Source organism: Balearica regulorum, chromosome 4, assembly GCF_011004875.1.
Source record: "Balearica regulorum gibbericeps isolate bBalReg1 chromosome 4, bBalReg1.pri, whole genome shotgun sequence".
Classification (NCBI taxonomy): domain Eukaryota; kingdom Metazoa; phylum Chordata; class Aves; order Gruiformes; family Gruidae; genus Balearica; species Balearica regulorum.
The window spans coordinates 41,792,445-41,805,945 of NC_046187.1; the positions used below are offsets into that span (position 1 = coordinate 41,792,445).

General features: G+C 46.9%; 1 protein-coding gene across 5 annotated transcripts in view; it reads left to right on the forward strand.

The window, feature by feature from the left end:
* Nucleotides 1-5,357: 5,357 nt before the first annotated feature.
* GALNT7 (polypeptide N-acetylgalactosaminyltransferase 7) overlaps nucleotides 5,358-13,501 on the forward strand; it is a 74,275-nt gene continuing 66,131 nt past the window's right edge. The window contains exon 1 of one of the 5 annotated variants that reach the window (XM_075751884.1): nucleotides 5,358-5,527. In XM_075751884.1, coding sequence (XP_075607999.1) covers nucleotides 5,402-5,527 — 126 coding nt within the window. In that variant the 5' untranslated portion in view covers nucleotides 5,358-5,401. Of the gene's footprint in view, nucleotides 5,528-6,300; nucleotides 6,483-13,501 lie in introns of those variants that run through there. The other 4 variants (XM_075751883.1, XM_075751885.1, XM_075751882.1 and 1 more) reach the window with 4 other exon arrangements.

The window sequence follows — 13,501 nt, forward strand, 5'->3', positions numbered from 1 at the left end:
AATTTTAAATACTTGTACTTCATTTCTTTTTTATCAGCTCCGAGGTTAAATATACACACATTGTAAATATTTAGGGCATAGCTTTATCTCCATCGCAGTGTATGCCAAACTCTGCCCTTCTGGACTATTCCAAGCAGCGACCACCTCATTAATCAAGGATCTTTCTGCAAATCGCTCAATGCTGGGGACAGTGTCAGAAAGGAGTATGAGTTGGTTTAACAGAACATAAGGTAAATCTGGCTAAACCACGTCACCAGGCTTCTCCAGCCACACATTGAGTTTCTACCTTCTCAGATGCAAACTAGGGAAGGAGTGTCTTGGATTCCACCTGGACACCCCAGGATTTCAATATGCAGCACTAACAGATCTGCTGTAGCGCTAATACACTACACTGTCAATGGCCAGCTAGCCTTAGATCCAAAGTAACAATATGGAAAACTGTATAAACTTTGTTCAGAGATAACCACCTAAATGCAAATGACCTTAGAAGTGTTGACAGCGGAGTCGGGAAGGTCAGAAGGGATGGGAAAAGGGAATGCATGGAGTGGGAAGTTTTCACTGGAGCAGGGGTGTTGTTTGCGTTGAGGGTATTCAGTTTAGGAAAGCAAGTTACTGTCCACCAGCTGGCATTTTCCAGCACTTTCTTCTTTAATTAAAGCATGACCAAGTTGGCTGCTACATGATGAGTTTGCATGGCAAGGTTTTGGTAGCAGGGGGGCTTACAGGGGTGGTTTCTGCAAGAAGCTGCTAGAAGCTTCCCCTGTGTCTGACAGAGCCAATGCCAGCCGGCTCCAAGACAGACCCGCTGCTGGCCAAGGCTGAGCCCATCAGTGATGGTGGCTGCGCCTCTGGGGTAACAGAGTTAACAAGGGGGGAAAAAGAAAACAACAAACCCGTGCAGCTGCAGCCAGAGAGAGGAGTGAGAAGGTGCAAGAGAAACAACTCTGCAGACACCAAGGTCAGTGCAGAAGGAGGGGCAGGAGGTGCTCCAGGCGCCAGAGCGAGATCCCCCTGCAGCCTGTGGTGAAGACCATGGTGAAGCAGGCTGTCCCCCTGCAGCCCATGGAGGGAGGATGAGGGGGTATAGAGATTCCACCTGCAGCCCGTGGAGGACCCCACACTGGAGCAGGTGGAGGCACCTGAAGGAGGCTGTGGCCCTGTGGGAAGCCCGCACTGGAGCAAGCTCCTGACAGGACCTGTGGACCCGTGGAGAGAGGAGCCCACGCCAGAGCAGGTTTGCTGGCAGGACTTGTGACCCCGTGGGGGACCCACGCTGGAGCAGTTTGCTCCTGAAGGTCTGCACCCTGTGGAAGGGACCCACACTGGAAGAGTTTATGAAAAACTGCAGCCCGTGGGAAGGACTCACATTGGAGAAGTGGAGGACTGTCTCCTGTGGGAGGGACCCCATGCTGGAGCAGGGGCAGAGTGTGAGGAGTCCTCCCCCTGAGGATGAACGTGTGATGAACTGACCACAACCCCCATTCCCCATTCCCCTGTGCTGCTGAGGTGGAGCAGGTAGAGAAAATTGGGAGTGAAGTTGAGTCCAGGAAGAAGGGAGGTGTGGGGGAAAGGTGATTTAAGATTTAGTTTTTATTTCTCATTACATGACTCTGATTTGATTGGTAATAAATTAAATTAATTTTTTCCCAAGTCAAGTCTGGTTTGCTTGTGATGGTAATTGGTGAGTGATCTCTCCCTGCCCTTACCTCAAACCAGGAGCCTTTTGTTTTATTTTCTCTCCTCTGTCCAGCTGAGGAGGGCAGTGACAGAGCAGCTTTGGTGGGCACCTGGCCTCCAGCCAGGGTCAACCCACCACACGCATAGTGAAATAGTGCACTAAATGAAGCATTGGTACTTAATTCTGGAAACTTCTAAGGAAAGTGAAATTACTTGAGGTCGACAATCCACTGCTAATTTCAAAGAACCTATTTACATGAAAAAAACCCCACTTGTGTTTTGTGCTCGCTTCACTCAGTAGCAAGGGAAGTCAGTCTCTGGCTTGCAGATTTTACGAAGGAGACCTATGTGTTGTTGGCAAAACACCTGCAGATGAGCAAAACTGGGGATTTTATATACAGCGAAGCCTTTACAGCAGCTTGTTGCATTGTGGAACTTTGTACCACATGATTTTCATCTTGATACGTACGAAAGTCTATAGGAATTTCCCTTCAAACACTGTGTTAAGGAACAAGCCAAGTGCTTTACTGTGGCCAAATATTCAGGACAAGAGTTACGAGGCATATCCGGATCCTGACGCTTCTCCAATGTGAGCAACTGCACGAGACATTGATATTTGCTAGTGACCCTGCTCCAGACACCATCCCCCAAATCCCCAGCAATAAGGCAACTGCATGGCTTAGGGGATTGGTAATCGGATACTTCACCTCCAGGTCATCGTAGGTCTCTGGTTCAAGAGCAGCAAGGCTTTGTAATGACTTAAACACCATCGGATATTTATTTGGAGGCACATGGAGAAGTGAACATACAATTTCTGTGCAGCAAGCAGTACGCATGTCCACATACAGATACAAACATTATGACAGTTTCCAGTCTGTTAGAAACACTTGAATGACAGAATATCAGTCTAACAGAGATTGATTAACTCCCTAATAACAGTCACGATTGTGTCTTGTTTTAATGCTGACTGGGTAGTAAAAGCATCACGTTTTATACAGTATTTTGCAACTGAGAGGGATAAAATCATGTTTAACCCTCTCTCTCTCTCTCTCTCTCTCCCTCTCTCCAGGTCATAGAAGACTTTTTAAGAGTGGCTTTGAGTATTACTGGAGACAATCCAAAGCCAACATTAATTTGCATTTTCTGTCTTAGCCAGTACAAATTCAGCAAGAGCGAAAATATATTCTGCAGGTATTTTTAGGCACTTTACTACATAGGAGAAAGTACAAGTGCAGAATTTGAAACTTCAACTCATCCTTTGAGGATAAAACTCATAAAAACTACTTCCAAGGTCAGTATTAACCTGATACTTCTGGAGTCAGATTGTATGGCCTATGCCTGAGAAAAAAGGGTGGATGATGCTCCCTGTCGTGGAGGGACCAGGGCAGGCAGGTGTAATAGTAAAACAGAAACATGATGCCTTCTCCCATCTCCTGTCCATGGCAGTGCCAGGAGAGAGGGGCTGACTGGCATCCCCACCCCCTGTCCTTTGGCCCGCACTGCCTCCCAGTGGGCATCAGCTACTTCTCTTTCGGGGGAAAAGGCAGGGATTTTTAAGATGACAGGTACAGAAGCCACTGTCCTCGGACAGCTAGCTATTGGGGGCGTTCACTGACAGCAAGACTTTTGGTTTCTAAAACCAAAACACACCAAAACTCCTGGTGGCCTTCAAGTGTGCAGCTCTCTGTGACAATCATCATTCACCCACCCGTGGGTTTCTGCAGGATGCAAGGCTCCATTTAATAAAAACAAAAAAAAAAAGTTTTGCCAGGCAGCCTCACAAGTGTGAACTCATGTAGTACCAACTCACGCAGAGGGCTCTGTCCCTGTCACTCACAGCTTTGACAAGCAGCAGCAGAGCAGTATGACATCACATGGCTGCCGCCAGTTTGAGAGTACCCTCTGTGTGGTGTGAGAGTAACTTATTTTTTCTTTTCACTCTACCTGAGTGTGCTCAGAGCACCAGCACAGGACAGTAAAAAGGGATCCCAAAAATGGAGAATAAAACAACCAGAGGAAAGAGCACCTTTTGCTGCAGTAAGGTCTCCAGAAAGCGGTGAAAGAAGAGTTGGGGGGAACATTTCCATACCTCTTTGCCAGCCTAGAGACCTTCGCACTTTGCAGCCCCAACCTGCCTTTTCCTACTGGGCTCAGTGAGCCAAGGGATCTGTTCACAGCTGGGCACCTCAACCCTCTGCCTTTCCCAGCAAAAAACCCCAGTCCCTCCCCAGCCCTGTGCAGGTGCTGTTATCTACCTGAAAACAGTCACGTAAAACTCAGTGCTGAGATGTTTGTCTGGTTACTGCAACCACAAACAGGGAAGGGGCTTTGGAGAAAACACCTCTGGGGATCCACAGAAGTCACAGGGATGTGCAAACACTCTTAAGGATTAGAGCTGTCGCCCACACTTTAAACACGGTATTTGTCTATGTCTCATACCACAATCTTACAGAATGGGGGGGAAAAAAAAAATCATATGGCGCTAGAGCACTTGTACTAGCTATATGAATAAACAAAGACTTCTGTGTCTAGGTGTGTCCAACTACAAAGGTCACTTAGGTGTGGGGTGGTTTTTTTTCCTCCAAAGTTATCCTGTTCAGGGTGTAATATCCTGTTTTATTTCTACAAAGCTTATCATTGAAAGTTAACATTCAGGATCCTTAGATCCGATATCCTCCCACTGCACACAAGAAATAGAACTGAAAACTGTCAAAGCAAGTGGATAGTACTGAATACACAGGAAAGGCAAAAGTATTACATTGGAAGTACTGTTCTTGCATCACTCTGCTTTGTGGAGTGCCCACATAATCAGCTTTGTGTGTGTGCACGCATAAGACTCTTTCATAGGATGCCTAACTTTTAGTGCAGAAAATTAGTAGCAAATACACACAAGCTAAGGGCTGATAACATCTCTGTAATCTCATACTTAATCTGCTATCCTCAAGAAAAATCTGTTGACTTTACAGGCTATCCTGAATACATACCAGTTTTATTCTGCCCAGGCTGCACACAGTAATTAATGGGCCTCTGTCACCCTAGTCCTATGGCAATCACTAAAGTTAAGCGTTTGCACCTTAATTTTTACAAGTCGGTGCCCCGAGTGGAGTTGCCCACCCAGGTGAGAAAAGACAAAACCCCCACCCGAGCTCTTTCATCCCTTCCCATTTTCCAGGCGCGGTTAAGCCCAGCAGCAATCCGGGCTGGAGCAGGTGCAGCGGGAGCCCACGCCCGGCGGCGGGGCGGGGGCCGGGGCCGGGGCCGGGGCTGGAGCGGCGGCCCGGTGCGGGGCGGCCACGTGGAACCGCAGCTCCGCGGCGGCTACTTCCTGCTCCGCATCACCTCGGCTGCTGCGCCCGCGGGGAGGCAGGCAGCGCGCAGCGGGGGAGCCTATCGGGGAGGAGGGGGGTAGGAAGAAAAAAAGAGGGGGAAAAAAGAAAAAAGGGGGGAGAAAAAAGGGGGGGGGGGAGAAAAAAGGAAAGAAGAAAAGAAAAAAAAGAAAAAAAAAGAAAGAAAGTTTGTACGTGTAGCGGCGGCGGCAGGAAAGCCTCCGCAGGCGGGCGGCTGCCGGAGAGCAGCGGCGGCCGGGGGAGGAGGGGGAGAGGAGGAGGAGGAGGAGGCGGCGGCGGGGCCGTGCCGTGCCGGGCGGGGGGCGGAAGCCCGCCGGTGCGCGGGGCCGGGCGCTGCGTGCGCGGCGGCGGGAGGGAGAGGGCGGGCGGGCAGGAGGATGCGGCTGAAGCTGGGCTTCCTGCTGCGCGCCGTGCTGCTGGCGGGCAGCTTCTTGGGGCTGCTGCTGCTCTGGTCCTCGCTGTCGCCCCGCACCGAGGAGCCGGCTCCCCCGGGACGGACGCGGGTGAGTGTGCGGCCGCGCTGGGTGGCGCGGCGGGCGGGACGCAGCGGGTGGCGGGGCCGCCGCCCGGGAGGTGACCGGCGGCGGCAGCGGGCGGGCGGGCGGGGGGTGTCTGCCCGGGCTGCGGCCTGCGGCGCCTGCAGGCCCGAGAGGGGAGCGCGGAGCGGCGGGGCCGGCCCCAGCTGTCCGCCCCGATCCGGCTTCCCTGCCCGGGCGGCGCCGCGCCGTGGCCCGCCGCCGCCGTGGGGCTGCCCGTGCCGGGGCCCGGGGCCGCCGCGCTCCGCTGGGCCCCGGCGGCCGGGCCCGACGGGTGTCCGGTCCGCCCCGCCTCACCCGGCGCGGGGCCGCCGCAGCCCCCCCCCCCCTCCGCCCGCCGGGGGCCGGGCCGGGAGCGCACCGCCGGTGTCCGCCGCCGGCGTGGGGGTGCGGGCAGTGCCTCGGCGGGGCCCTTCCCCGGGACCTCCCCGCCGGCGATGCCCTGGGCGCCAAACCGCGTAGGACCGTGTCTCCTCCCGGGGCTTTTCCATCACTAAAATAGCCGCGTTGGTGTAAGCTGCCTAAGTATCCTGCAAAGGGCTCCCTCAGTGCTTCAGCAAAGGGTGCAGGTGTTCCCTCTGCCACTCACCCCGCCGCCACGGATCAGCTCCCTAACGGGTTACTAACCGAACGGCACGTTTCACCGAGGAGAGGCAGCAGACCACGTAATTTAAAGCCAGAAGGAGTCGAATTTATCATGCAGGCGGTGCACATCTCCCACCCTGAAGCCGTGAGGCGCTTTGGCTGAAGGGGATGGTAACCTCTAGAAATGCGTCGGCAGGTCAGGCAAACAAACCTGCGAAGCGAGCCTTGCCGTGGCCTTGTGCTGGTCACATCAGGTGAGAATCATCTGACCCTTCGACACCAGGGTCTCGGAAGGAGTCCAACTGCTTTTTCCATCTTCACCAGATGTCTGAGCCATGTAATGTAACTGGACTTAAGGGGATCTGCTTGAAGTAAGATTAGTCAAAATTATTTTAATCTTGGTAAAGTCATAAAGTTTTACAGCGATTATCTTAAAAAGTGATCTTTTATGATGTGTTCGCTAATGATCTTGGTCCTCTCTAGTGGGCTGCTTTGAATAATTGTGGAAAGGAAGCGAGCTGACAGAATTCTTGCTTTTGAAAACTGGAAATGACTTTGGACTCCTTCAGCAGATGCTCCGTCTTCTGAAGCTGTTACAGTTTGTTGTATCTTGGCAGTTACTGCTGAGATAATAGGCCATAGCGGTTCTTTTGGAGATAGGCAGTTTATTAAGTGGCGAAGTTTCTGTAATCTGTTCTTCTAGGCACAACGTGGGCTTTTCTGTGTACAGAAAAATCTTAGGAATTTTACTTGTATACCTCCCAAGAAAATGTTGGGCAGTAAACATTTCACGTCAAAACCACTCAAATTGCTTTTCCTGCTTAGGAAAGGATAACAGAGCTGTAAAGTGACATCCTCTGGAGAAAAAAAAAGTAGTTACAGTTGTGTTGCTGTGTAGGGCAGTGACCATCTTCAGACGATTATTCTGGGGTGACAACTGAAATACTGCAGTTCTACAGTGTGCGTGCGGTACCAATTCACGCAGGTGCTGTAGTGAATCATACTGTCCTTTCTCACAAGCCAGAAGGCTTTCACTTGGGTACTTCTGAGCTGAACCCTTGTATCCACCTCCATTCACATGTGAGGTCTGATTCGGAAATGGTTTCTAGCTGGTGCACGTGGCAATAAAGGAGTTGGAAGAGGTTTTACAGTCCGGCCCCCACTGAAGCAGCATTCTGTCTTGATTGCCCCTGCCTTGACTGGAGGAAGAAATATCTGTGACAGCCACCTCAGGAAATAATTCAGTCTTTGTTGGGAACAAATACAATTATATTAAGTAAACACTGTCAAAGATGAAATCTAAACAGAGTATCTGGTTCATTAGCTAGATCAGCTGTTTACTTACCGCTGTGATATATATGAGACTGGGTAACACATGCTTCTTCATCGTTTTCTGGGAAATGGTATCATTAGTGCTAAATCCGTGTTTTGGTTTGGACTGCTTTCCTCCTCAGAAGCTGCTCAGACGATGAACACTAGTTAAACAGCAGTGAGCAGGCTCGCTACTAGCAGCGCTCCAGCATATTACAGGGGAGCTGCCAGCGTCTAGGAATACATCCAAAGTTTAGGGTTCGCGTATCCTGCATCCTGCTAGGTGAGACAACGCTGACCCCCTGAGGTGGGCTTGTCTCTCGGGGTACGCTCCCTGCAATGCCTGGAAACAGACTGTGCGTTGGTATGGTTTTGGCATGTTGGAACTAGGAGTTTAATCATAACTGCTGCTCTGAAACGCACTGGCGTGCACTTTGTTCAGTCATACAAATGTGTGTTTGCTCTGCCGTTAGCTGCCAGAAAGTTTGTTAAGCTGAAGATAACAGAATAATTATTCTTCCCTTACAACACCCTCCTCCCTTTGCTTGCACTGAAAGCTCTAGCCAACAAATGTAAAATTCCTCCTCAGACAGTACCAGCTTACAATGGAATCTGACTTTTTATAGCTAACCTCAGGCAGTGCCCTTTTCCTCCCTGCACTGTAACCCTGGGCACTTTTTATTAACACCAAGGCATTAAAGAAGAAAAAATGAAAAGTTCTGCTCTGTTGTTCTTTTTATATTTATAACCTTGAGTCTTTTCCTGCTTACAGCAGTAGACAAGTATAGATAATACTGAAGATCTTGTGGTAGTGTTGTAACAATGTACCTTAAAAAGTATATTCTCCCTTCAAATATTTTGTTACATTTTTTTCTACTGATTTAAAAGGTTTCAGAGCGGGAAGGTGATTAATGTACAGAGAATTTTCAAAGAAAAAGTGAAAGTGGAGCAGTGGCTGTTTAGGAAGGAAATGAGAGAACACAGAGGTAGTGACAGTAATACAGACAGTTGGAGACAAGACCTTTCTTTCTGATCGAAGACTACCACAGATGTACATGTTCACTGAAAGCATATTCAGCAGTTGGGGAGACCAGTCCCTTCTCCAGGTAACCCAACTGTAGAACTGTTTCTGCAGGACACCATTTGAGGAAAAAGTGTTTGCAGGATTCAGAGGGAGAGGTTAAGTATTTATTTATCTGCATTGTCGGAAATATCCAAACAGAATAAAATAATCCTTATCCTGAAGAGCTTTTGGTTTCCAATTTAAACCAAATAGAAACAACGAAAATATATTAAGGTTTGTCCTCAGTGTATTTAAAAGCGTATCTGCTTCTGTAAGTAAGGACACCTGCTATGTGATAGCAAGGATTACAAGGGTACCAAAGATTTAGGCAGGGGTACGCACATTCTTGTTTATGGCTGTGAGAAATGATAAAGCGGAATCTTTGATTCTATTATTATATGCATGTTGTGGGGTCTTTTTGATGTTTTCTGATACTTTTTTGCGCTTCTGGATCAAGGGATCATGGGTTTTGGAGCTAGCAGGAAATGATTGAGGCTATTCATCCTAAGAAGATTGCTGTAGGGATCCCAGCTATACTACTCATTGGTCTCAAGCGAGATGTGTCGCTAATGATCAGCCTCAGAGGTACAGCCTTAAAAGCTGGTGTCATCAAGGAGTGGGTAGTACAGCAGGCAGAACAAATGGGCTGAAACAGTAAAGAAAGATTCATTACTGAAAAGTTGAAAACAGCGTATTTGGAGGAGTAAATGTAGTATAGGTCAACTTTAACTCTCCGAATCTGACCGATTACAAAATATTAAAGTGACCAAATAAGTACTCGGAAGCTTTAAGTTATGTGTAATTGAGGTCAGTGGTTTTGGTTGGGGTTTTTTTGAAATACCTGTTTAGCCTACCTGAGGCAAAGCTCAAAGTACAACCTCCCGTGCTCATGCTCTATGTGGTAGCAGTATGATCAGTGGTCCCACACTTCCTCTAATCTTCACTGGAGCGCTCCAAGAAGCTGATAGAATGACCCTACTCATTTGTCCATGTGAAGAAAAGTAAGTAAGAAAGAGTGTGCAGTGCGTTACTTATCCCCTTCGAGAGCCTGGGAAGGTAGTAAAAGATTTGCTGGTAGCGCGCGGCTGACTTTGCACGGGTCAGAAATGTGGCGGTGAGATTGTGAAACCCACAAAATAAATTCCCTGCTCTGCCCTCCTCTCGTGTGCAGCGAGGAGAACTTCGTGAAATCTTGGCACGGGCTGCCTAGCCTCCTATCTGGGAACCTGGTGCTTCAGATTTGAAACATTACAATACTTGCGGTATTTCCCAACCTTAGCCAGCCCATAATCACCGCACCTGAGCCACCGATGGGCTGCTGTTAACTTACCTTGCCATGTATTGAAGGCGATTAATTTTCCATGTCTGGAAGTGAAGTGTTGTTAATAGGCTCTTGTTTAGGGAGTATTTGTTTATCAGCAACAGTTCCTAGGCTTTCTGGACTGGGTTCCCACGGCTTTTTTGTGTGTGCATAAGTAATTGGACAACTGTTCCCTTCCTCCTAGCACCCCTGAAAGCGCACGCACCTCCAACACCAGGTGTGCTCTCTGTGCTCTATAATTTAACAGGAGCTTCTGAAGTCACAGTCTCCCACCCTTAGATGTTTATACCGTCATCTCCCCGCTAGGATGTTAGCTGTCCTTGCTGCCAGATGTCATGGCATGCCGTAGCGAGGGAAGAGCAATCACCCTCGGATCAGGAAGTGAGGCTCTGCCCAGGGCCCTGGTGCAGGTGGCAATTCTGGCATGTCCCTCTGGTTCAGGAAACGAGATGATGGGCTTGCAGCCAGGGCTGTGGGCCCTCACCAACCACCAAGTTTAAACATTACAATTCCCATGCGGCCACTAGAAGGTGGAGAATTTATGATGTGGAGGTGGAGGAGTTAGAAAAAAAGAAACAAAAGCTGAATGGACGTTTTCTGAGCTTTCTGGTGACACCCCTTCGCCCCCACTTTAAGGACCGCTAATATCCTGTATGCTGTGGCTGGATTGTCACTGAGGACTTAATGACAAGTTGCAGACTGAACTTGAAGTGTTATTGTGGTTTAAATTAGATTCTTTGTGGTGGAAGTCTCAGTGGAAATTCTCCGCTTTCCCTTACGGAGTAACAGCAAATGTGCTTAGGAGAGAAAACAAGACACAGGAATTTGAAGTTGATATTATTACTGGAGAAAAAGCAGGGATTGGAATAAGATGACAAATCTGATGTACAGGGAGAGTGGTGTTCAATAGTGAAGGGATTCAAGACATCTGAGTTTGGTAAAAAATGTGATGCGTTGTGGTAGACAGGTGATCAAATAGCAAAATAATCTCTCTTCAATTGCTTTGTATAGTTATCTATACATCAGTCATTTTTTTAGTTTCATTTCTATAAGTGGGTGAGATCTAACACAAGGAGTGCCACATCAGCTCTGCCACTCTGGCATTATCTGAAAGCTCAATGCACTCATTCATCATCTGGGTGTGAAAAGCTCCCTACAGGTGCAGGACTAGCCGTAGGCACACCTTCTTCTAGAATCAAAGCCATAATAAGTCACTACTTCTTGTGTGACACGCAGCAGAAATGAGCACCTTGACAAATTTTTCATGTTCAACAAGTTTTGCTTGAAATCTGTGCGCGGGGCAGCAGCTTGCTATAGCCCAAGTATTGCTGTTCTAAGAAGTAAGGATTGCTTTCTTTTTCTCCCCTGTTTATTACAGTAGTCTTTAGTGTTGCTAGCAACAGTAGTAGGCAAAATGTTTTGAGATATTAAATGCTAATTTTTTTAAATGTGTACTTTCATCTAAATTGGCTTTGAAAAAGCTTGTAAAAATCTGTCACTCTTGGGAGAGTGTAAAAACCCCAATCCCTATCATATTAAAAGTGAAATCTTTTGACAAATGCTTCCAGTTATGTTGCAGAATAAATGACCACAAAGCGGTTTCCTGAATAATGTGAAGAAATGGGAAAAAAAAGCCCACATAATTCCTACAATTTCTGTGTACATACATAGATTGTATTTAAACTTTCTTGAACTCTTTTGTCAATAAGATCCCTTGTAATGATTTAGGTAAGTAACTCATTATTATCTGAAGGCTATTAATTATGTAAAGGTCTACTCCTGAAGAGAGAGCAGTTTCACACCATTTTATAAGTATGTGACAAGATTCACTTTGTCCTATTCTAGCCCCAAGTGTTACCATTCGTGGTAATACCTGAAAAATCAAAGATCTTAAGTTAAGGCTGGTGTTTGCTTTTTAAGAATCCCATCGCAGGAGCAGGAACCAGGGAATCTTTGGCAGGATCCCCACCATGGGATGAAAGGTGGCTCTACTCTCTTAGATGAGATTATGCAGCAAAAAACTTAATAATTGTGTCCAATTAGAGAACTGAACAGGTAAAATTATTAATGGAGAAACCAGAGACAACAGAAATTAGGAAGGATCAACACAGTAAGTTAGGTAGCTTGTCATTTGTTTAAAAAAAACCCCAAAACCAGAAGTGGTAATTTGTGCTGTTTAGTGGCCAAACAATGGGGCATTAAAAATAGCGTGTAATAAAGTCCTTTTTAAAATAAAAATCTAGGTAATAGTTAACTCTCTATTTTAAAGGTGGTGAATTAAGAGATGATGGCGAAGCTGAAGTAGTAGAAATTCTGGTGCTAGTAAATTCAGTTATTAGAAAAGGCCCAACGGGTCATCGGGATGGCAGTCTTGAGAGAAGGCATGTCGCTTCCAGAAGTATGTACGTGGGTTTTTCGCCCCACGGCTGAGCAGCATGCACCTTCCCTAAGCCAAGCTCAGCAGAGTTAAAATTGCTTGTACTGAGCTGACGTGCCCTAATGAAAAATGACAGTATCTTTGTCCTATTTTTGTCAGATATTAAATCAGCATTACGGGAGACTGCCAAGTGGAAATAGGGCAGGATAAGCTGTTACATTAATAGGTTTGACTTCTACCTTGGGGGGGGAGCGAGGCGGGGGGATGTTTTTTACAGAAACTAGGACATATAATCTGAGAGAAGGATTCCAAGTCTGGTAACGGTTACATTTAATTACTAGATTTCCTCCATAAGTATGGAAAACAAACGTCTACTGTGAACGATTAGTTTAAAAATAGCAAGATGCTGCTTAAAAGGCTGCCTCCTCCATCAGTTTTCTTTAATCTTTTTTGTGAATTAAAGGGAATTTACTTGTTTGAATCTGCCACAGTGCTCTAGATTTAGCTGCTGTTTTGGTGAGTGAGGTTCCCCCCCCCCAGGACTAATAGGAATGCCTAGGTAAGGTGTTCAGTAAGGAAGATGTTGCCAGAATGGCCCAACAAAGGGGAGCAGTGAGCAGCCAGCAGCGTGCATGTCTTTGCAACCTGTGGTACTGTTTAGGGGTATACTGTTTAGGGGTTTTGTGGGTATTCTGGCCTTTCACCTAATAATTGGGGGGGGGGGGGGGCCGGGAATTAAACTCGGTAGATTACTGTAAACTTAAACCAAAGGTTAAGGTTGTGCTTTATAGCAGATTTCTAGATTGGGGTTTATCAGTTTAATTGTAACCTCTTCCTTGAAGGAGCTTGCTGGGAAAGTATGCGCTTTTGTAGAAAAGGGGTGTTTTGTTGTTAATAATTGTAAAAAGATATAGAGAAAGCTAATACTTGTATTCTACCTTTGTTTTTCAAATGAACATCCTTATTGTGTTCCCCTTGCTTGGGACTGAACAGTTTTGAAATGTTTGCTTACTCACTGGAATAGCATTTGAATGGGTAGTCTGAAATTTGAAAAAACAAAATCTTTGCTTAGTGCAAGCTGTTTTTTAAATAGGTTGGTGCTTTCTTAGGGATGCATTTTATAGCACAGAATTCCTGTTTTCTGAAAACCCATTGACTTCTCATGTGGGAATAAAAATATTATTCTTAGCAGGCTACATACATACATAATTCCTAAAACAGAAATGGCTACTTTTTGCAACGAAGAGATGATGCTTAAAAAATGATTGTATTAAGCAGGAGTTA